The sequence below is a fragment of the Trichoplax adhaerens genome, genomic scaffold (assembly GCF_000150275.1).
Source record: "Trichoplax adhaerens TRIADscaffold_4 genomic scaffold, whole genome shotgun sequence".
Lineage (NCBI taxonomy): Eukaryota > Metazoa > Placozoa > Uniplacotomia > Trichoplacea > Trichoplacidae > Trichoplax > Trichoplax adhaerens.
In genome coordinates this window covers 2,808,968-2,832,222 of record NW_002060946.1, presented here as the reverse complement: position 1 = coordinate 2,832,222, position 23,255 = coordinate 2,808,968, and the positions used below count along the sequence as shown (strand labels likewise).

The 23,255-nt window shown below is 31.4% G+C and overlaps 3 protein-coding genes across 3 annotated transcripts in view; all 3 read right to left on the bottom strand.

Moving 5' to 3' along the window:
* Positions 1-1,643: 1,643 nt before the first annotated feature.
* On the bottom strand, positions 1,644-7,387 carry TRIADDRAFT_55460 (uncharacterized protein; the record flags this gene model as incomplete). The annotated part of the gene is made up of 14 exons (XM_002111398.1): positions 1,644-1,784; positions 2,018-2,186; positions 3,368-3,495; positions 3,596-3,655; positions 3,729-3,767; positions 3,881-3,966; positions 4,115-4,172; positions 4,298-4,464; positions 4,594-4,696; positions 4,805-4,984; positions 5,924-6,007; positions 6,672-6,848; positions 6,915-7,061; positions 7,202-7,387. 14 exons carry the CDS (start codon positions 7,385-7,387, stop codon positions 1,644-1,646), a joined length of 1,725 nt encoding a protein of 574 aa, XP_002111434.1.
* Positions 7,388-10,590: 3,203 nt separating this feature from the next.
* TRIADDRAFT_55459 (uncharacterized protein) lies at positions 10,591-14,949 on the bottom strand (the record flags this gene model as incomplete). The annotated part of the gene is made up of 14 exons (XM_002111397.1): positions 10,591-10,734; positions 10,863-11,031; positions 11,299-11,426; positions 11,528-11,587; positions 11,665-11,703; positions 11,905-11,990; positions 12,460-12,517; positions 12,725-12,891; positions 13,070-13,172; positions 13,277-13,456; positions 13,678-13,761; positions 13,998-14,174; positions 14,343-14,489; positions 14,674-14,949. The coding sequence occupies 14 exons, from the start codon at positions 14,947-14,949 to the stop codon at positions 10,591-10,593; spliced, it is 1,818 nt and encodes a 605-aa protein (XP_002111433.1).
* Positions 14,950-19,907: 4,958 nt separating this feature from the next.
* TRIADDRAFT_55458 (uncharacterized protein) overlaps positions 19,908-23,255 on the bottom strand; it is a gene marked incomplete at both ends in the record, with an annotated part of 7,158 nt that continues 3,810 nt past the window's right edge. Inside the window, 4 exons of the mRNA XM_002111396.1 lie at positions 19,908-20,045; positions 20,230-20,517; positions 21,101-21,136; positions 23,038-23,116. Coding sequence (XP_002111432.1) covers positions 19,908-20,045; positions 20,230-20,517; positions 21,101-21,136; positions 23,038-23,116 — 541 coding nt within the window. The remainder of the gene's footprint in view (positions 20,046-20,229; positions 20,518-21,100; positions 21,137-23,037; positions 23,117-23,255) is intronic.

Genomic DNA, 23,255 nt, shown 5'->3' with positions numbered 1-23,255 from the left:
TTGCCTCAGATTATATTAAAAATTTTTCAAATATTATAGACCGTTGTAGCTGAAACAATTATTTTCGAATCCTATTTTATTAGGAATACAGATGATTTATTTTGGTGGTATACTTGCAAAATATGAATGCTATATCCACTGTGCTTAATTTTTGTATTATGGATATGATCGGATCACACGTATTATACATCATTCATCAATATCAAGCTACTTTACCGAATGATAGCACGCACCATAACTGAAAGGTATCGTCATAATTAATAAATCCCACTTACGCTAGGTTTACAACTGCTTGCTTAATTAAATAAGAAATCACGAATAAGCTTATAGTGAACGGTACGCATTTAAACTGTTGCGGCTTAAATTTCATGTAGATTAGCAGTAACATCAATACTAATAATTAGATCATTTTAAAGAATAATTTCATCTGACTAGTTTAATAACCTGATTTACTTGTAGTAAAATTGGAATAACTTACCAGAAAGCAGATAATATCTTAATCGCATTAAATTGATCTGTAACTTTATTGGAGATCTTAATACATGTTAAGTAATTTAAAGAAATTGACTAGCGTTAAGCAAGGTCCTATTTGCGACACTTTACATGAGTTATCGCCTTCCGATTAGATGACTACTTCTGACCTGTTTTACTGTTGAGTAATTTAAACGAATATAACAGCTATGTTGGTGCGATAATAAAGTGTTAACTAATTTACCCAAAAGTGGTAGTAATTTTTGTGAGACCCTCGAGTCAGTTTAACTCTCACGTTACAAATCTCGATTTGGTCCAAGGCCTCGTATACTGATCGGGTTGAAGAAACGCAAAGAATCAATTATAGGATAGTAAAATACTTAGTTCAAGTACATTTCTTCTTTAAGCCCGCCATCTTAATCAAAGAGATCAGATGATTTAAATAAGTCTAACTTTGACGTAGTTTTACATATAAATATGTGCACTTATTTTAGCTGAAGCATATAGTTACCCTAACAAAGCATCATTCTCGACTAATTTATAACTATCGGTTTAAAGTACTTCGTACTAGTATAATGTACCCATAATGTATTCTTAAATTATTATTTCGCTTTAACTGGCTAATTTTGGTTATCTCTGGGAGTAGTATATTGATATTACAAGCATTCTGTACATACTTCCTAGCTATAAGAAGTAAATTAATATTGTGTTACCACTACTTTGAATAATTAATGTAGAGCACGTAAGAAGTAACGTGCAAAATTTATACTACGAGTTGAGATAGCTGAAGAATACTTATAACTTACTTGTACGTCGCACTATAATGGCTTAATATCATAGGAATCAAATTTATTTCATTTAACCCCGCTTTACTCTACAAAAGAGGTAATCAAGGATTGTAACAGACACACAGCGTATTTTCATGTTACAAATTACTAGCTCACGTTAAATTTTGAAATCTTATATTCTAATAAAACACCAGCTATGTTTAGTTACTGATTATACTTCTTAAAATAGCTAATGATCTTCACCACAACATTGCAAACATGAAAGCAGGAGTTTAATTTAGTCACTTCGCTAATAGCTAATGATTGTTCCAATAAAAAGCAGATTACATGCGCCCGATACATATGGACATGTTGAACATCACATATGCGCGTGAGACGAGCTTTCTAAAGTACTAGCGCTGCTGCCAAAACTGCATAAATAATCAATGAAATCAGATTGACTGAAGTTGCTGTAATAGCAGCATTTATAGCCGATCCTGTATAATTCACCGATGGTAAGAAATTAGGAATTTTTTGGCCATAGTGCTATTTGATTCCAATTTTCAGTCATGAAGGTAAAAGTAAAATGGAAATTGATCAGAAATTTGAGTAGAAACATACTACGGATACATAAAATGAAAAATATTATTATCCTTAAAGGCGATTAAAAGTCTATTAAAATTGCATTTTTAGCTAAAAGATCGGTAATCCTTGACTATAGAATAAATTATGACACTGTATTAAGATAACTTTATTATAAAGCGAATGATATTACTTACATCCATGATGATCGAAAGGTTATGACCTGCACAAAACATTTCTGGAGCACGATATGTTTGTAGGTACCCAAGTTCCTTAAGCAATGTTTTATCCCTTATCGCAGTTTTTCTAACTGCAGCTGCAAAATCTTTGGTGCTATTTGAAGCGGGTATAGGCATTTTACCTTGTCTAAGAAAAATTTAATTACAAATCGATAGGTATAGATCATATTCCATTATCCTGGAACTCAAATCGGAGTACTAGAACTGATTAGTTAATACACTGACGAATAATCAAGAAAGATTACAGCAGTTTGACGTAGTGCCATAAGATTTAACAGCGAGATTAAATATTATTTAGTATCGAAATTGCTAATAAGAATAACGGTAGAGTATGAAGCATACGTAGATGGCCATGATTATTTCCCTTACCCCATAAAGATATAGTAGTACAATTTTCGTATTTAATAACAAGTGAAAGCTTAACTTCATATAGTAAGCGTGATGATAGTGCTACTACTGGGACTTGAGAATTAACTTTACTACATTGCGTAGCCCATAGCACAGAAGAAATCTTCACTGTCGTAATGTTTTCTTAAAATGGAAGAACTCACGGATAGTTGCAAAAATTTCATACATGATTACATAACAGAGAAGCATTTAAATTATTTCACAGCTTAATGTTGAAAGCTGCTGTTCCTAAATTACTAATTGTCGAGAGCTTAAGTAATGTTAACTTTAACCACTGCAAGTTTATCTGTGTTTACACAAATTACAAGTAGTACATTTATGATGTTTTCTTTAGTATGAGATTGTTATCTCAGTTTTTCTTTAAACGGCAATAATCGATAGATACGTTTTAACTTTAATTAGTATACTGTAGATGTAAGCAGATCTTTTTCATCTACTAATGTATTTTACATTGATTAAAATCTACTTTTTACTTACCAAACAATTAAATTATTGCCAATAATATATGGTAATTTGTCACATAAAGATAGAGATACTTCGCTGGCTACAGTATACTATTAGTTTGACCTCTATATATTTTTGCTTATTTTTGCTATAATGGTAGATTGTTATAACCTAGCAAATGAGTATGGATACGTATTTCTATTAGTAAATTTGCAAAGCTTGAAGGTTTCAACCACCCGAAAAGCTTTATTACTGTTAATATTAATTTACTTGGTAGTGCTACTGATATTGGAAATAAACATCACTATATTTTATCTTGATGCCTTGCATTGTGTTACCAGAAAAATTGAAATGGATATTTTCACAAGTAAAATCTATGGATTAATTAATCAGTTCGCGTTTACCATAGCCTTAGAAATCTACGCATGTAGATAAAATATTTACGGATAGACTTACGCCATTAATTTACCATAGAATGGGGCAAGATTAGCTGGCGATGTATATGTAACACATACTGAAAACGGCAACTTAGGATAGTAAAATAGGTTAGTAAGACACATTTCATCACTAGTTGCTTCGCCTCCCTAAATTATAGAATATAATTATACGTAGAATTTAGGATTAAAGATACACAGATGAATACTATGCTGAAACCTAGATACTTTCTAATTTCGTATTACTTACAATTGTAGTAGTATTACGATTAGTGGTCTTGTAGCTGCAAGTTACAGCAAATGAATCTCCCTATGTAAGTTAAATGGAGTCAATTGTGAAAAAGCCATAGGATTATAACATGGAGCCATAATATGTACCCTACCGGAAATATTTTGACTTCATTTCTCAAATATAAAATCTCCTACGAAAAGAATAGACAACGATACTTTAATAAATGAATTTTATCTTACTTTTCTTTTCACATTATTTTCAGTCATGATATACCATTTACAATAATAGAATTGATTGATTTACCTGATAGTTAAAGTCATAATGCTTATTTTGAGCGAGTAATGGCAATTCTTTGCCATTTCTAAAGTGTCTTGTATATAAGCCCTTACCTTCACAACAAATGCATTTCAAAGGTCGATTGCAAGGAAAATAGAATAGAATTTTTAATCATAAATTATAAACAAGCCAACTGTGAACCGTCAATGTACCGTAATTAAAAATAATAGCTCCCTTGCTAATACAGTATTCTATGTATACCTGCTAAATGAGTATGAAAGAATACACCAAAGACGTTGATACCTGACTTAGGTAAGGCCTAACAGAAAAATAAAGAATTGCTCAGGTATTACATAACTACTGTGCAATCATAATACGAGATATATGCTAGTACTATTGTAAAAATATTATGAAAATATAAATTTAAGCAATTAAAGTCTTTACCCGTTCAGTGCACATTTGAGGACAATAACCGGTGATATTCCATTCGTCTTGTCTTTCCGGGATCGTCATCGTTGGTATAACCCCATAGCCCAAAGTTAAAGCTCCTACATCGTATTTACGTAATTGTCGAGTATAAAATATTTTGAAGCCGGAAGTATCGATAAAATCTGAGAAAATACCATGATCAAAACAAAAGATAGGAACATTAAAGACAACGTTAATATTTTTGTATATTACATATACTACCTATAATAAGCTGAAATAAGTTAATCATAAGCAATTAGATAACCACTCACCTGATCTACCTTGGGGATTATCATAGTGCATCTCAACAACTGTAAATTTAGGACTATTTTTACCCCCGATAGCCAATCCTGTATGAGCTGGAAAAATATTGGACTATGCCCAGCATAGAAAAGTAGAAAGATAATGTAACATCGATAAGAAGGAATAAATCTCCCTTGACTGATTTCTTTTTTTGATAATATGATAAAATTGCAGACTTACCTCACCACCAACGGCCCAACTTGCTATAACAGCACCAGCACGACACCCAGTTAAGTGAATTGGCATATTTCTACTCGAACAGTCTGAACTATAACCATGCCATTTAGGGTCCGAATCACATTCATAGAGTACCATGTGATGGACTACGCCTTCATTACCTTCCGTTACGATAGGATCAATCTACAAATTTGACAAATATAATTAAATAGTTAATATAGTGCGTTTTTCCTACTACGTATCGGCAGTCAAAAATCTATTTTATGTGCTGACTGCAGTAGAGCTGTTACATAAGTTATTGTTTTCAACATGTTGTATATAAGTAAATTAGAAGTAAGTCTGTAGAAGCAAATCTAAGTTCAAGAGTGACCTTGTCCACAATCTTTATATTGTATACGTTATGCAAGTATCATATTTGATAAGCAGCTGCTCTTTTTTCTTTAGAGTTAAATCTGAGTCGTTGATTTAAGATTTGTAACTGTGATGAGAAATTTTTCTTTTCTACCAGAGTTTGTTGTACTATCACTTATTATAGTATCTCAAATCGATGGAGGATTGGTAATAAAATTCATTATTGTAGAATCGCTCCCCCGAAAATAGCTTAACAGATTGTAGGAAGTCATCAAGTGAAATGTAAAATTGTAAGATTGATACCGTGCCTGCAAGATCGTAGATTTACTGGAATCTTAAGATTGCGTTAAGTACGTATGCCACTAAATAGTTAGAGTAAGTATTATAGTGTAGTACTGTAGTATTGGTTAGGAATGTCTTATTAAGGTGATTGGATACCAGAAATTATGCGAGTAATTTGATGTTAGATTAATTAGAAATTATAGATATAAATATGGTTGAATCTTAATGTTTGTATTATGAGATTTCATCTCCAGAGTTACTTAAATAATTAGTTTTGTTCATAATTGAAGAAGTAGTTTATATAAAAGTGAACATTATAAGTTATCAAATCTTAATTATTTCTGATTTTGAGACACGTTATTACATTTATGTAAATCAAACATTGAGTAAAGTTAGTACTGTAGAACAGGTTTTGTCGCAGTAAGCTATCATTAGCCAACATAAAAAGCCAACTCTAAGAATTAACTTTAAAAGATGAACCGTTCCTACCCTAATGACATGATTTTTTTCCGCTAGTTCAGGCATTCTTAATCCAACACACCAATAAGTAGTATGAGTTCTAGGTATGCTTACCTGTATAATATAGCAATCAGTTCCTTTGATTAAGCAAATTTGCATAAATTATTACATTACCATCCTTTTCAAGCAAAAGTTTTCTGCACATCATAACTCAGGTCAGTTAAGATGCTTAGTGATAATGCATCACTCACAATTGATAAAAGTACTATACAAAAAACTTTCAACTATAGTTAATGACTGACTTTAATTCAGTGATTCTCAGCATATACAGAATTCCACTTCCCCAGAAATAAAAGTATTTTATGATTGCATGTTATATTATTATTGCTACTGCTTGTAAATGGTAATTGAAATATGATTTATTATGTACTAATTCTGTCCAAAACATGCAGTATATTTATTAATTACAATTTTATGACTATATATTTATAGAGTATCTTTTCAACCATAGAATATCGGTGAATGTTCTAAGGTACCTCTTAACTACTACGGCTATTTTGATTAGATTTAGCTGATTCTGACTAGAAAAATCTTAAGATAATTGTTTCCTTCCTTTATAAGATTATTCTACGATTAAACAAGGATAGAGATTAGTAATTTAGTTTTTAGTTCAATTAGAGGACTAATAATTATAATAACTAGATCTGTTATAAATAGTATTAGCCATAATAGGTGAATAAAAAGTAAAAACAATAAAAGTTATTGGCTATTTACTTACGTTTGGTGCTCTAAATTCATGTGTTCGATAATCCGATGGCAGTACAGGCTTATGTTTTTCCGACATCCTCTCAAACAGATTTACACTACGAGTACCCATTTTATTGTGCATTGGAATGTTAGTGGTCGATATAGGATCATTATCATTATAGGCCCAAATCAATCTGGTCGTTCCGGTCTAAGGAGATCAATACATATTTATGAGATATTAAGTAGTAAAGCTGTCATAAATAGGATGACTTACATCTAGTTTTAAATCTTTAGAGTCTCCTGTATCAAATTTTCTCCAAAATTTTAGGGTCGTTATGCCATTACTTTCAGAACCTGATATGAGCTTATAATCTTGAGTTGAATCTAACTCTGGCAATGTACGGCCTATTGCATATCGATCCTAAAACGAAACAGAAATAAAATTAATTAATGCTACTCCAATCCTTTCCGGCCTTGATGATATAATATACTATTGAAAGACCGCAATAGCTTATCATTATTTCAATCGGAATTGTTATTAAGATTTTTATCTATTCTCACCTGAAGATAAGCTTTACCACTGCTATCTACCCATCCGATTACAACATCAGATCCTGGCATTTTACCAGTGTAAGGAGATATTCCAAATCCTACCCATCCTGTCGTTTTGACACGGACTGTAAAAGTCATTGTTTTTTGAAAACGATCAAATGTCCAATCGAGTTTATAGTTTAAATCTTCATCCATAGTAATATGGAACTTTCGAATTTAAAATATTCGAATCTGCAGTCACTGTGGATGCCAAAAGAGTGGCAGTGCATAGGTAGATGATAAACTTTATAGCCATCCTTGGACTTGAAGGTATGGTGTATGCTATCAAAATTAGATTCAAACATAGATTAGTGAAGATAAATTTCGCGGAATGTCGCAATTTGTCTTTTACTAGTAAAGAATCTCCTGCTTTTCCACATACACACATTCACTCTTCTTAGGTATTATATGAATCAATCTAAGCTCATAATAGTGAATGGAAAGTGATATCGCTATAGACAACTATTGTATTTGCACCTTTTGTAGTAAAAAGAGACTTTTAACTTGCTACCGAACTTGTAAGTAAATTATCTGACAGCTTTTCTGTCTAATAATTATGATTAGTTGCACGCAAGCTGGACCATTTCAATCATGCAGTTGTATGGAAAAGTATGGAATTTCATAGTAATTACCGATCCTATTATGTATGCAATATTACTTTTGACCGAAATAAATACAGTAGATCAGGAAATTAATTTCATTTCATTTCATTATAGAAGATATTGTAACTTATATCGGTAATCTACGTACTAAAAAAGTCCTAGAGTCCTGTAATCAAGTCTATATATGAGAAATTAAATCGATTTTGTCACGCATATATATTATAATATTTCTACAAAAACTGATGAGAAATAATACGAAAATAGTCCTAAAGTAGATTATGCTATAATTTAATTTTAGATATAATCTAATTGGATTTAAGTATTGTATAAAAATTATTAATTGGAACACTTTTAATATTCAGGAATTTAATTACGAAGAAAGGTTAAGAGCATGGTATAAAGCTAATTCTGTCTAGAGTAGCTGATTAACTCAGTTCTGTAATAGATTAAAGGATGAGTGATATAAAATAATCCCATAATGTAACTTGATTTAAATGACAGATTTAGAGGAAATCAAGATGTGAATCTGTCAGCCTGATGGTATTAACACCCAACACTCGAAGAATACCAAAAATGCGAAATTTAATTAGCTAAGGAAATATTTCTCCTCATGAACCTATTTTAGCGAAATATACTAGTAAAATAAAATACAAAAAATTCCTACTTCACAATATATTTTAGATGAGAAACAAACTATTTAGATTGAATAAAAATATCAAATCTATATTCTCAAATGGTCTTGATATCCATAGTTGTAAAGAAAAGGGCAATTGTCAAATAATATGATATTAATATACTTGATCGATTACTATTTTCAGCGAAACACATACAGATACAAAGTCAGTTCTACTACATTAAATAAGGTTTCATAAAAGATATTGGTATATTTATAACTGGAATTAGTTAATTTAAACTTAACTTTCTATTACATTTATCGACTTCTTTTATTATCATTTTATTAAATTACATGTCGATAGGTAATTCAAAAAATTTTACAGTTAGTCAAATTGTACAAGAATAAAAATCTTTAGTTAAAAGAATATAATAAGTAATTGTTTCGAGACTAATTGCTTTACAAATCTGTATTTCTCGTAAGTTACTTCAAGTAGGTGAGCTAATTTCCAAACAAAACTTAGCTATACTATTGAATTCAATTTTTGCTATCCTAAACCATAAATTTTACCTGAATTCTAATCCAAATATGCAGCTTTGAATGTAAGCGAAAAAATTTCAAGTAAATAATTTAAGTGGTTGTTTTTTGCAGAACTAACAGAGTCTGTATTTGTTGCTCAACCCGATACTTTATTTAAACCCTGGGAATTCTTAGACGAAAGCATTATTTACATACTGTAAGCTCTAATTTGAGTAAAAATGTCTTTTGATGCAGTATCGTACAGATTGCTTTCATCGAGTCAAAAGTGATGAAAATTCAATGTCAGCAATTCTAATCTAAATAGTGAGTTTGTTGATTGAAATTTTATTGATGGAATTGTATATTGTTATAGGATATTGTTTATAGAAGCTCTATTTCATACTGAACCACTGTATGTAGACTGATATTCTATAGTAAATCTTACGAATAGTTAGTTAAAGTTTTAATTGTGGGTGCACGACAGGGCTGAGCTATGGTTATCAAAGCCAGCTTGTCATTGCAATTTTTATTCTTTGTTCCTATATTGCCTGGTCAAAGTGTTTAATTAATGTGAAGCTATTCTATCGTAAATAGAGTAGTCATAATTTTTGTATGGTATGCAAGCAAAGGTGTACCCTATATTGGTTTGCAGCTTGCCTGCCAAGCCTAAGGTGTAGTTGAGGCAGTATAGAGCTTAGTCCCGACATAGTTCTAAGTAGCGGTGAGTTAAGTATATCATTACAATTTCCTTATTATTATGCTGAAAAGCTATCCTACGTTATTAGTATTTTGTAGTTTTAATCTTTGTACTCGTGGGCAAGTATGTACTTCTAATAATAACAAATAGCTTAACTTGAGTAATACAAATTTACTGAATCAGTAACTTTAGCTCGATTAGTGTTAATTGTACTACTTTTACCTACTGTACGCTAAGAAATGGTAATGCAGATACTTTTCAAATTGACTTTACTTTGTAGATGTTAAATATTAGTCGCCTTATGGTTGCCCTATTTTCATACCAACGACTGTTATAACACACTGACAGATATAATTATAACTGATTCTTTAATTCTTCATTGATAATAACAAAGACGAAGCTACAAATGGCTTAGACATTTGAATGTGAAGCTAACCTTAAGGCTATGCTGCTCCTACACTAAGAAATGTTAGTGTAGAGGCCTTCTAAATTGACTACATTTCGTCGATAATAAATATTGATTGTCTGTCTCTCGATTGCCCTGTTTTCATATGAACAGCTACTATAGCACATTCGCCAACATCATTATAACCGACTCTTTAATTCTTCTCTAATGACACTTGAAATGAAGCTACAACTATGTAGCTAAGACATTTAAATGTGGATACCATGAGGCTGCAGAGGCCATAATACTATTTTAATTATCTATTTAGTGATAACAGAAGCTAGTCTTTGACCACATATCGAAAATACTGTCATGTAGGTAGTAATCTTAGGACATTAATTCTGCTATTGATACCGTATAGGGTACCATATGTATCACGCTAATCGTAAAAAAACAAACTGATGTTAATGATATATTGTATTACAGCCATAATTGGAATAAGTGACAGGATAAATCTACTAGAATTAGCATAACTTGGAAAAACTAAGATAAATAATAGAAAGCTACGACGATATGAGCTAATGTCATGACAGAAGAAAACGTTGAGATACTGAAACCACCATTGGTTGTATTCTCCATCGTATAGTTAGCGACCGATTTAAAATTAGCCATTCTTACCCCAAATCGCTATAAGAATTCAGTAAAAATAAAATGATAGAAGTTAGAAACAATTCTATCTGTCTATCTTATAATACTGTAAAGTAGTCATTTTGAATAATCATTTTGGTCAGTATTTGATTTTAAAACAGACTTACATCGAAGAGCATAGTACGGTTTCCATAAGCGCAATACATCGCTGGCGGCGGATAAGTTTGGACGTTGGCGAGCTCCTGAATCAATTTAGGATCATCAAGTGATGCTGCACCAAGCGATTCATACAAACCAGCACTTCCATTTTGACTAGGTATGGGTAATATTCCTTTCCTATAAAATATTTCACCATATTTTTATATTATGAAGAAATTTTACCCTGCATACGAGTATATGCATTAAGTACTATGTTACAGCTGTCAGTAATGTTAACATTCATGCAATAAATATTCCTTACCATACACAAAAAATCTAAAAAGGATTTGATAATAGTATCATATATTTCAAATAGCTCAATAAGCGAGTGCTGTATAAACAACTTATTACAGAAGATTATCAGCCTTTCTAGCGGTGATAATCTTTATTATACGAGTACGATACCTCCATAGCTTAGCCAAGTAAGGACCCAAGGCCTCATAAGCTGGTTGAGTTGAACAAGCTGAAAGATCAATTTTAGGGTAGTAAAATACGTAGTTCAAGCACATTTCTTCCTTTGTTGATAAACCTCCCTAGTGTGATTTTGGAATAAAATTATTGCATGAAATTAGCATAGAAAAATGGACTCATCTTATGAATAAACGCTAAATTAAATGAAAACTCAAGTCCTTACCAAGGTTAATTTTGTGCGATTTTTTGTTTTATAGACACAAGTTACCGACATAGTATCTCCCTAGCAAGTTAATATAATATTTTTATTCATGGCATATCTTATTTAATTCATACGAAAATAATTTAAAAACTACATACTGGCATCATATTAACTTCATCCTTCATATAATAAAGTTCCTAATGGATAAAAGATAAATTATAACACTTAGGAAATTTATTTTTGGCCAAGAGTATCGATCATTACTCATACTGAAATACTTAATTTAGGAAATAAACTGATAACTGTTATTGTTACTTAAGTTAGCTAGGCATCAAGTTATATGATAATTGTCCATATTACTACAGGCATGCCAATTCATCCTGAGTTGATAAATTTACCTGATAATTAAAATCATAGTGCTTGTTTTCCGCAACCAAAGGTAGCTCTTTGCCATTTCTAAATTGTCGAGAGTCAAGAGCCACTCCTAATTATCAATGGATGCAGAAAAAATGAAACGTATTGCTATAGCTAGCGGATTATTTTTGCATTAGAAATCAGTATCGAATGTCAGAAAGTATCTAACTTATTATCAGGCACGCTGAATTATAGAATCTAGTGAAAAGTAACCTCGCTAATTCGAGAGTACAGACAATTTTTTCAGCAGTAACTATATACAAGCCTTACCCATACTGCCGCAGCATACCGTTATTTGATATTATACGAATAGAAAATATTACAATAATATTACAAATCATTAAGTGTAGTAATTTAGGTAAAGATTACTGTAAGTCTCGTTGAAGTATTACCGAAGTCATTGCTTAGTTGCAAGAAATAAATTATAAAATAGTCGATACTACCTTAATAACTAACGGTTTTCAGTCTTATCTAAAATTATACCAATATAAGATTATAGTCTTTTAAGCATTCTATCCCTAAAATATATTCTTTGTTACCTGCTAAATGAGTATGAAAGAATAATGCAAAGATGTTGATGCCATTTTTAGGGAAGATCTAGTTTTCCAATTATATCAAAAACATATTTAAACAAATTAAATTCAGCACAAATCTTTATTTAAGTTCTATTTAGTGTAAGAGTGGGTTGAAGTAAGATTATATTTTATTTTGAATCATAGAACTTATGAGTGTGAAATGTACTGATTTGCACTCAATGCGAATAGCATAAAACGTAATTGTTAGAATAGAAATGGAATTGCATACCATACTGGTGCATTCACCGGAACAATAGCCAGTAATATTCCATTGCATTTGGTTATTTGGAACAATCAGGAATGGAGATACAAGATGGCCCATGATTAAAACTCCAATATCATTTGGACGAAGTTGCTTGGTATAATAAATTTTATATCCGGAACTATCAACGATATCTAATTTAAGTTAGATTAGAATCATTAGCAACCGGTAAGTGTAGATATTCGATATAATAAGCATCTCCTACCTTCCTAATATGTAAGAGGGATAAGTTATTGCAAGTACAGCATAATCTAGTGAACTTGTTCTAACCAGGACTTAAACTGTAATATGAAATTATACTCATCAGCTTACTTGATTTCCCTTCAGGATTATCGTAATGCATTTCAATTACTGCAAATTTGGGATTATTTTTACCACCAATGGGAAATCCCGCTTTAGCCGGAAAAGTTATTGACTTTTTGTGTGTAAGATAAAAAATATTAGTAGAACATTTTGAATTTCAATATTTTTCTCAATAACATTTGATTTGTGACATTTGATGACAAAGAAAGCTCATACTTCTCCTCCAACGGCCCAACCAGCCATAGCCGAACCGCTGCGGCAATTTCGTAAATGATTAGGCATATTTTGGCTATCACATTCGGCTGCATATCCATGCCATTTCGGATCCGATTCACATTCAAATAATGTCATATGATGAACTACACCTTCATTGCCTTTTGTAATAACAGGATCAAGCTATATCAAAAAGAATTTAGAAGTTTCGCGAGCAATTAAATCTTTCAAGTCCTAGAAGTTCATATACTATATTTATCCATATCATAATTCATTGTAATCTGGAAAGAAACTGAAAGAGTCTGCGAGACATAATAAGAATATGCCACGGCCATAATTTAAAATCTAATTACTCCATTGTAATAGCTAAAAGCAGCAATCTGTAATATTTAATTAATATTGACCTTGATAATATGATGCTTCTCAGTTACTTGAGGTAGCTTGAGTCCTACACACCAATATGATGTATGCTTGCTAGGCACAGTAACCTACAAGGTATAAAGTATGCAAACAAATATTGGCAATAGCACGTAGTACAGGATCAATATGTTCCTTATCAATAGTTTGCTAGTACCCTCAATATTTCAAAATTATCTTAAAATCAAGGATTATTTGTATTTACCAAGTACTTTAATTCGTCATTTTTAATATTTTCATGTTTCTATGTTATTATGATTATAAAGTGCAATTATCATCATTTTTATTCATATTTATTCTTAATTACATTGGGAGCAAGGCAATCGTAAGTTTTAGTATCGTCTGGTAGTTTCGGCTTGTCAATTTCGGGCATGGCATTGAATAAATTAACACTACGACTACCCATTTTATGGTGCATTGGAATGTTAGTTTGGGATGGCGGATCATTGTTATTATATGCCCAAATCAATCTGGTTGTTCCACCCTAATTCAATTAATTAATAAAATGCTTAGTATCACTTACATTAAGTGCAGTATATTGCGAAAGAAAAATTTATTTTACATAATTTAATCTTTAACTCAAGTGATACAAGTACAGTAGTTATTAAGATTAATTAGGATACTGCAGTAGCCTTCCAATACTATTTATTACTTCTAGAGGTAAATCCTTGGGATCCTCCGTATTAAACTTTCGGCTAAATTTTAGTGTAGTCATTCCATTCTTTTCAATGCCTGATATCAACTTATAATCTTGATTATCATCCAATGCTGGTAGTGTTCGACCATTGGCAAATCGATCCTATTTTAATGATAATGAATATACTTACGTATAAAACTTTCAAAGGGCTTACTAATTCGAATCATTTTAGCCTACGTCAAGTATTTCACCAATCTTAGGCTCTTATTCTCCAATTTATTCTAGTTTATAGTTTGATTATGTAGCTTTAATTGCACATAATAATAGCAATGTTTAATCTGCCCACCTGTAAATAAGCCTTGCCATTACTATCAACCCAACCAATGACTACATCCGATCCAGGCATTTGACCAGTATATGGAGATATTCCGAATCCTATCCATCCTGTTGTTTTGACTTCAACAGTAAATTGCATAATCTTATCTTGATTGTTGAAAGACCAATGCATACGATAATTTGAATCTTCATCCATAGATACATGATACTGTTCCGGTGTTTCTGCAGTTACTGCTATCAGAAGTAATGCGATAGCATGAAGGTAATAAATCCACGTCCCTGCCATACTATTTGGAAAAGTTGATTTAAAATATTATACGGACTACTATTATTCTCAGTAGAGTTTTGATTGTATATGATACAATAATATACCGTTGAGCTCAAATTTAAACTTTCCTACTTAAAACTCTACACGATTTTTATCCTACCTCCAAATGTGTTTTAACCTTTTCTAACTACGCAGTACTTTACGTCTAGCACATCCCTTGAGTTCATCAAGCTCAGTCAAGGGAAGACAACTATTGTATATTAAAAGTCTAGATTTAAGAGAATCCTTTTTATATTCGCTGGTGAAGCTGAATTTTAGCTGTAATTGTACTTAATGACTGCATAAGTTGCTAATGATTAAGCTACAGCTGCATCATGGCTTCAAGATTTCGTAAATTTCGTACCTGCCAGGCTACCAACAGTAATTACTTCAATCACTATTTTACACATTAACATTATCAATTACATTTGAAAACTGAACATATAGTTAAATAGCTTACTTAATACGCTTAATTAATTAATTAATATAGAAACTAAAGAAACGTAATCTTTTTTATGATATCTATCCTAATATTAGTAAATACGAAAGAATTCAAGAAGCAATCGTAATTTATTTTGCTCTAATAAGAAACCAAATATAACTCCTAATCAACTCCAAACTGTAACGTTAACAAAAGTACTCGTATTACTACTTGTTACTGCACTACGTTGCCTAAATTATAGAGTTTAAGAAAGTATTATTGCAGACAGTGTTTCAGTATGATAGTATATTCTTATTCGGCATTCTATTCGGCAGATTAGGGTAGTAACCTGTAGAAGCAACTCAAGTAAGTGATTTACATTAAACTAGTAAACTTATCAGGAAGTAGTCCGTGAAACTGACTATTAACTATCGAGCTCAACTAATATATAATCATAATTAATACATTTAAGTGACGTCAAATATAATAGCTGTAATGCCAATAAAATCCTGTTGATTATTTAGTTAAGATCATGAATAAACAATGGAGATCGGTAAAATTCTCACCATTATTGAACATTTAGCTAATTTAAAGTCACGAGGATTACACGAGCTTTTCTTTGTCTATTCTGTATCCATATCTTGAAGGTTAATTGATTAATTCCTGTGCAACTTAAACAAGCATCCTTCATATATGCGTAAAACTTTGACATGCAACATCAGTTACCGTGTTCATATTTAGACTAGAACATAATATTCGTATACAACGTATAATGTAATCAAAGTATACAATACATTTTTTACTGGAGATAATTTATATAAAAATTGGATTTTAACTGAATCAACAAGTGATAACTTCATAGTAAATGGCATGAAATATTTCTCGTTTATTTCTTACGGTATTCATACTATACAGTACAGTCATTTATACCAATATTGTTTATCGAAAAGGATGTAATTTAGACTTAGATAGTTATCGTACGATAATTCGGCTGAAGTCTGAATTTAGAACGATCTTACATGGTTTAATACCACTAATTAAACCATGAATAAATAGCAAAAAAAATTTTTGTTTATCAACTATATTTTGCCATTTAAAGCTAGCTTATAGGAACAGTCTTCACGCTAGGGGATGCAGTATGCTGTCATGCAATAGTTTCGTAGCGCTCTCGAAGGCCATAGCTAATAAATACATAAATACTGAAATTTTATACACTAGCATCAAATTTGTAGAGATTTCAACTTATTTAAGTAGCATTGTATTTAAAAGTGTCGTGTTAATATGAAATAAAGCAGTTATTACGTTTTCGAAATCCTTCTACTTTGTAACGTGGAAGATTCGCTAGAAATCCCCAGATGAGTTTAGTAGAGCTAGAGTGTTCAATTAATCATTAGGCAAAAAATAAATTTCTAATTCTGCTCTTAAGGGTTCACTTGATACAAGTATAAACTCGCCTTATTGATAAGTTTGATAGCCATTTTTTCTCTAATATGTACCCAAGGAAATTTTTTAAATTACTATTATATCCCATAAGGGTAAACTATACATGTCTCTAATGGTACATTGAAATTTTTTGTAATATAAAACAGGAATTGCAAATAGTTATATTCTACTCTATGAGCTTCTCTCCAAAAAATATATTTTAAATGGATCTTTAAGAATAAAAGCTGGGGAGTTCAAGAGTATCAATACGGGTGGCTACGTTTATACGCGTAGAAAATTATAAAGCTGAAGAGTTCAAGAATATCAATACGGACAGCTACGTTTATATGCATAGAAAATTATAGTACCAATTGGACAGCAAAAATAGCAAAAACCGCAACGGAGAAAATCGCGGAGAAAGTAGTTGCCACTCCAGTAGTATTTTATATTGTACAATTGATAGCTGGTTTAAAGTTTTGTATTTTTAACCCATAACGCTAGATAGAAAAATAGATAAAGGATATGATCATTCGTTTGCTTTTCAGTATATTAGAGATATCATAATTGCAAGACTAAATCATAGAAATACTGGACTACATACGTCAAATAGCATGGTGCGTTTCCTAAAACGCACTACATGCCGGGTGTAGAATAAGTCTGCACATTTTTGAGTTCCTGAAGCAATTACGAATTATGAAGAGTTGTATTTAAGAGAGAATTATAGATGCCTCCAGTTCTGTTTCTGATTGGAGTAGGCACTAAATCTTTCATAAGTAATAAGTCAGTAAATAATGGATTAACCTTTACTTACTTCAAAATTCCAAAATGTAAAGCTTATACTGCATGACTACCTTATATAGCGGTAATAGGATACTATTAAACAACTTTCTAGTTATCTTATTTTCCAGCTAGTAGTAAAACTTTAAATATTAAATTAGCTGTAAGTATTTTCATCGAAAAATTGAAATACTGATTATTTATAAGCATCTTCACTTCCAAATACATTAATATGCGAACCGCTTGCTTCTATTGTATACGATGAAGTTCGAGAATTACTAGACTTTTTCAAACTATTTACATTCAGACAATTCACAAATTTTAGATACAAACGACGGAACCGAGGTAATTGAATAAGCAAGTCTTCTATTACTTATATCGTTACTCAAATACGCTACCATAGCTGCGTGTAAAATATACTAGACATAATTAGTAAGCAAGAAATTCATTAAATTGGCCGTTTACGTACAATATGATTGTTACGGGGTAATTTTACGTAGCAGTTGCAACACAGATTCCATAAGATAATCTTTCTAGGAATATATTTACGTACCGTTATCTATGACATTTTACATATTTTTAATAAATCGCTGCATAGTTTTATAATCTATAAAGCAATAATTACTGTTTACATCGATTCACTATAAATTGACTGACTTTTCAATAAAGTTTGGATTCAGTTATGTCTAAGCACGTCTAAGAGACTAGTAGTCTTACTGTTTCTCCGGACGATAAGAGATCGTCAGTATTTAAAGTCGTGCTGTAGGTTAATGTCATGGAGGGCAAATCTGACAGTAGATTCGTACAATAATTTCTATAATAATTTTAGCATTTCTCTCGTTATAAATTTCGATTTGTAGCAACAATAAATTAAGAAAGATACTCAGTAAACTAATCAGCCTACTTATAACATTCTACAACGATAAAATACATTTATTATGTTCGATATTACATTATTTCCCAGTCATTTGCTTTTCGAATTATTCGAAATCTTTCAGCATTAATTTCGATTTCATGCTGATTGTTTATGTCAATTTGTAACACTAACTTCTGTAGCTTGCTAAGAAATGGAATTATATCCTTAATCCAGGTAGAGTTGAACACGTTCCAAAGTTAATTTTTGGATAATAAAATGCGTAATTAAGGCCCATCTCTTCCCGTGTGGATAAGTCTCCCTATTGCCAATTTAAGCATAAACTTATATTCGCTTAATTTTACACTGTATATTAATGCTAACAAATACAATGTTATTTCCAATAATTAAATGACGCCTCGAAATATTAAAGGATACCTGCTACTTACAGGCAGTATTTAACCTCCTTTTTCAGGTAATAAAGTTCCTAGTATAGTATTAATTAAAATTATACTATATTATCGGCAAGTTAGAATACTATAAAATTTGGATATTCAGGCCAAGATTATGTTTTATACGCATTTTAATCATTCCTTTGTAATATTAGGACCTCTTATTCAAATTAGACAAAGTCGTAAACATACCTGATAGTTGAAATCGTAATGTGGATTTGTTGAAATTGTTGGTAATTCTTTCCATTTCTGAATTGTCAAGCTTGTAAAGCAACACCTAATAATTATTTCGAATTAAACAATATTTACATCATGAATTCGATACGTAACAGGACAGAATACTTTGATTTTCAAATAATTTGCAGAATATCGACATTTAAACAAGTTGTAGTTAGATCTACAGTATACTTAGTTTAGTTTGTCAAACTAGCAAGAAATCGATAGAATCGATAACTTATAAATGTTGATTTGATAAATATGAGCATACAGTAAGCTGTTAGATTGTTAATTTAATTAATTGATTCCATGCAGAGAAGTGGTTACATGACGGTCATGCACGAGAAGGTACTAACTCGCAGTATGTAATAGTTTTAACATATCAAACTAGAAATTACGTTGTCGATGAAATTCTATCTGCAACTAGACCATCAGCCACACAACCTAGAAGTCATTTGAAGGAAAGTGAGTTTGATTTTTGGGCTTTCAGTAACTGGTTTAATTTATGCAGATTTTAGTCTGTGCATGGTATAATTAACCGTTTGATCTTCCAGGATGTTACAAGTCGCTTTCTTACATGTAAAATAAGTACACAAATAGCGTCATAATAGTGGTTATCAAGCTATTTATTAACTGGCTAAAGTACGAACTAATAATAAATGCATTACCTAATTTAACCTCTACGGAACCTAGTGTTTACCATTTACCGTCAGTAATAGATAACCTACAATATACGAATTAACTATAAATGCATTTCCTACTTTAACTTCTGCAGAATATAGTATTACATTCTATATCAGATCTTTGGATTTCCAGTGTTACACTTTCTACGGAATTTCAATGTAGTGGTTCCATTTACTTTAAAATCAGATAATAGAGTATAGTCCTGACTACTATCCAAAGTTGGCAATATCCAGCCAGTGGCAAATCGATCCTATATTATTAAGTAAAAAGATGAAATGACTTTTATTAGCTAATACTTTAAAATCACAAGATATGAGCTGTTGCTAATATTACTATTTAGAGCTGTATTTCGGAAAAGCAGGTAGTTAGGCTGATTAAAGGCTATCGATCTTGCATTTTAAAACATTTCAACAAAGTAGATCATCCTAATTTACCTGTAGGTATGCTTTCCCGTTGCTATCGACCCATCTAATAACTACATCAGATTCAGGCATTTGGCCTGTATAAGGCGATATTCCAAATCCTACCCATCCTGTGGTCTTGATTCGTACAGTAAATTCCATTGTCGAATCTTGTTCATTATACGACCAATCCAGAAGATAATTGAGATCTTCATCTATGGAAACGTGAAAATTTGCAGCTGTTGTTACGGATACTAGTAGCAAGACAGCGCAGGTAGAGCTCTCTAATTTAGACATGGTTATACTTGATTCTTGTAAAGTCTAAGGTATGAAGAAAATATGATAGATCATTATTAGCACAATTTTAGCCATCATCTCAAGCAAAGCCAGAAAAATTAATAGGACTAAAAAATGCCAATGCGTATATCATTTTAAAGCATTCTAATTCGATACGATTTTCAACAGAAACGCATGTAGGAATTTACATGCTAAATAGTTTAATACAATACAGTTTTACTTTCTAGTAGACTAATTACAACGTTTTCTTAACACAAAGAGAAGAATCAAGTTTGCAAAAAATTGAAATTATTAAGTTTTTACATCAGCAACAGGCTGTATAACTAGCGAACTATTTATAATTTTTCTACTTGATTCTAAACGGGATTATTCTTTATATTAGATTCAACTTGAGCTCTTAGCTGATAAAGACTAGCAAAATAAAGAATTAATCTACTTTCTAATCGTTTTTACTGCGCACTATTCTTTTTCTGTAACTTATGAGGCTCATGTGGCGGACGTACCTTCAACTAAAAGACGTAACGGTAAATTCATCTGATTACGAGGTTTACATAGATAGCGACTTTCTAATCTGTAAATACCAAAACTATAGCAGTAACGATGATACCTTAAAATAAGGACGTAATGGAATCTCAAAACACAACTATCATATATGTAATGTTAACATTATACATGCAAATTAGATCAGGGTTAATTACCCAGGGGCTAAAAATGACCTATTAGAGAGCAATTACTGAAGTAGTATTGCCATATCGCGGTAGATTTTTATCCGATATTTTTGTATTTATTTCCAGGTTACTCAGTGTTGAAAAATGGTTGATATATTGTTGGCTTTGTTTGCAATAAAAACATTTAATGATGAGGATATGGCTTACGGTACAGAACAGATAACCTAGCAAATTCGCCAGCTGTATCTATGACGTAACCACTTTATGGTAATGATATTGATTCTGTAAATAACGATTCCATCATCAGTAAGAATAAGGTCTTTATCGACTAAATCAGACTGTAAAATAACTTGAGATGCATTGTTCCAGCTCAATTAACCGCTGATGATGGCGATAAACCGTTGCACCCGATGGTCAGATAATTAACGAAAAAAAATTGAGGCTATATCTTGCATGCGACTATGAATTGATGAAATTTCACTATTTTAGAAAATTACTGTAGTATTCATCCAGGGTTTTCAAGGATCCATATTAAAGACCAGTAAATGTCATCCTTGAAATGGTTGATAAATGTTTCGATTATTAGTTTCAAATATGTTGACATTAATGGAGGCCCATGATTGGGTGCGTTGCTGCGCCTAACGAAGCCCTGCCGAAATATTGACAGTTCATTTTAATAGCACATTTTTATAGGGTTAACTACATCGAATTCAATTCTATTCACCACGTTGCTATATTGCTCTCTTAAAACAGTAAGTGCCAGTCATGTATTACATCTTAAGTGGATGATTTTGTAAAGTATCGTAATGTAGTAAAAGCTAAATCTATGAAGTATGTTAAAATACTAAAAGAGAAAGTAAGTATTACAGCTTCACCAGCCCTACTGTACGTTCAAATTGTTTACCTCAATATTAGAATTATCCTAATAGAGGAAGTCAAACGAGTCTTGTTTCGGCTCCTACTTATTCGCATAGGTGTCACATTGCTTAAGATTTCGCAAAGCAGACGGCAGTGCTCTATCGACCGTCGTAAAGCTCATTCATGACGAGAAGTAGAAACCCTAAATTTAATTCTGACTCGGTTAACATTTTTAAATACTTATATTACTCTCTAAGCAAGCATCGACATTGATTAGCATTTTTAATTACGCCTTGATTTCATATACATGTAGGCCAAAAAAATGAGTCCGTTAAGAGCATAAATCAGAATTACGTTTGTTTAATAGGGTTAAATTTACTAAACAATAAAATATATTTATACTGATACGCCAATTTGCAAATTAATTATCAGTAAAAAATTATTATTACATTACGCAATCTTAAATTCATGTTTTAGTGTCAATAATTATGGCTAACAATTGCAAATTTTGCGCTGTTATCAAATTAATTGCCTTAAACCAGGATTGACAAGCTCAATAGCTAACAAAACAAGAAGAAGACTTTTGTCGTTAAGAATTGATTCAATGCAATATAGGATTTCAATTATTTAGATACTATTTGATAAGATACCATGACACTAAGCACTATTAACGAATTGGATTGATTATTTTTTGGTTAAAATCATACTTAATCATAGTGCAGGTCAAAGCAGTTATTAAATCGTCCATGATTTTTAATAATAAGTTGAAAGCTATGTGAAATATCTAAAATTTATTTAACTTCACAACGGATAAGAAATATTATCAGGGATAGTAATCAATATACTCATAATCAGTATACCCGTAATCAATTATTTATGGAGCAAATATGATAGCCAGATTACTGCTATTGATAGACATCAAGATAATGGTCAGTCAATTAATTGGCAAATATTAAAATGATAGTAGTGGAAAGAAGAGCTAGGACGGTATGAGCCGGAGAGATGGCTGTAGACTCACTAGTGGAAGGAGTGGTGCCAGTAACGTCGTTAGTGTAGTTGGCAATTGATTTAAAATTTGGAATTGGCATATTATACCGCTAAAAATATTATTAAAATGACAACGTTAGATTAAAATATTAAATAGCTCTTGCCATAGCTACACTTAGAGAAAGATATACTAAAGCACGACGACATAGGTATACTAATGTATAGCAGCTAGAAATATGAAGCTAGATA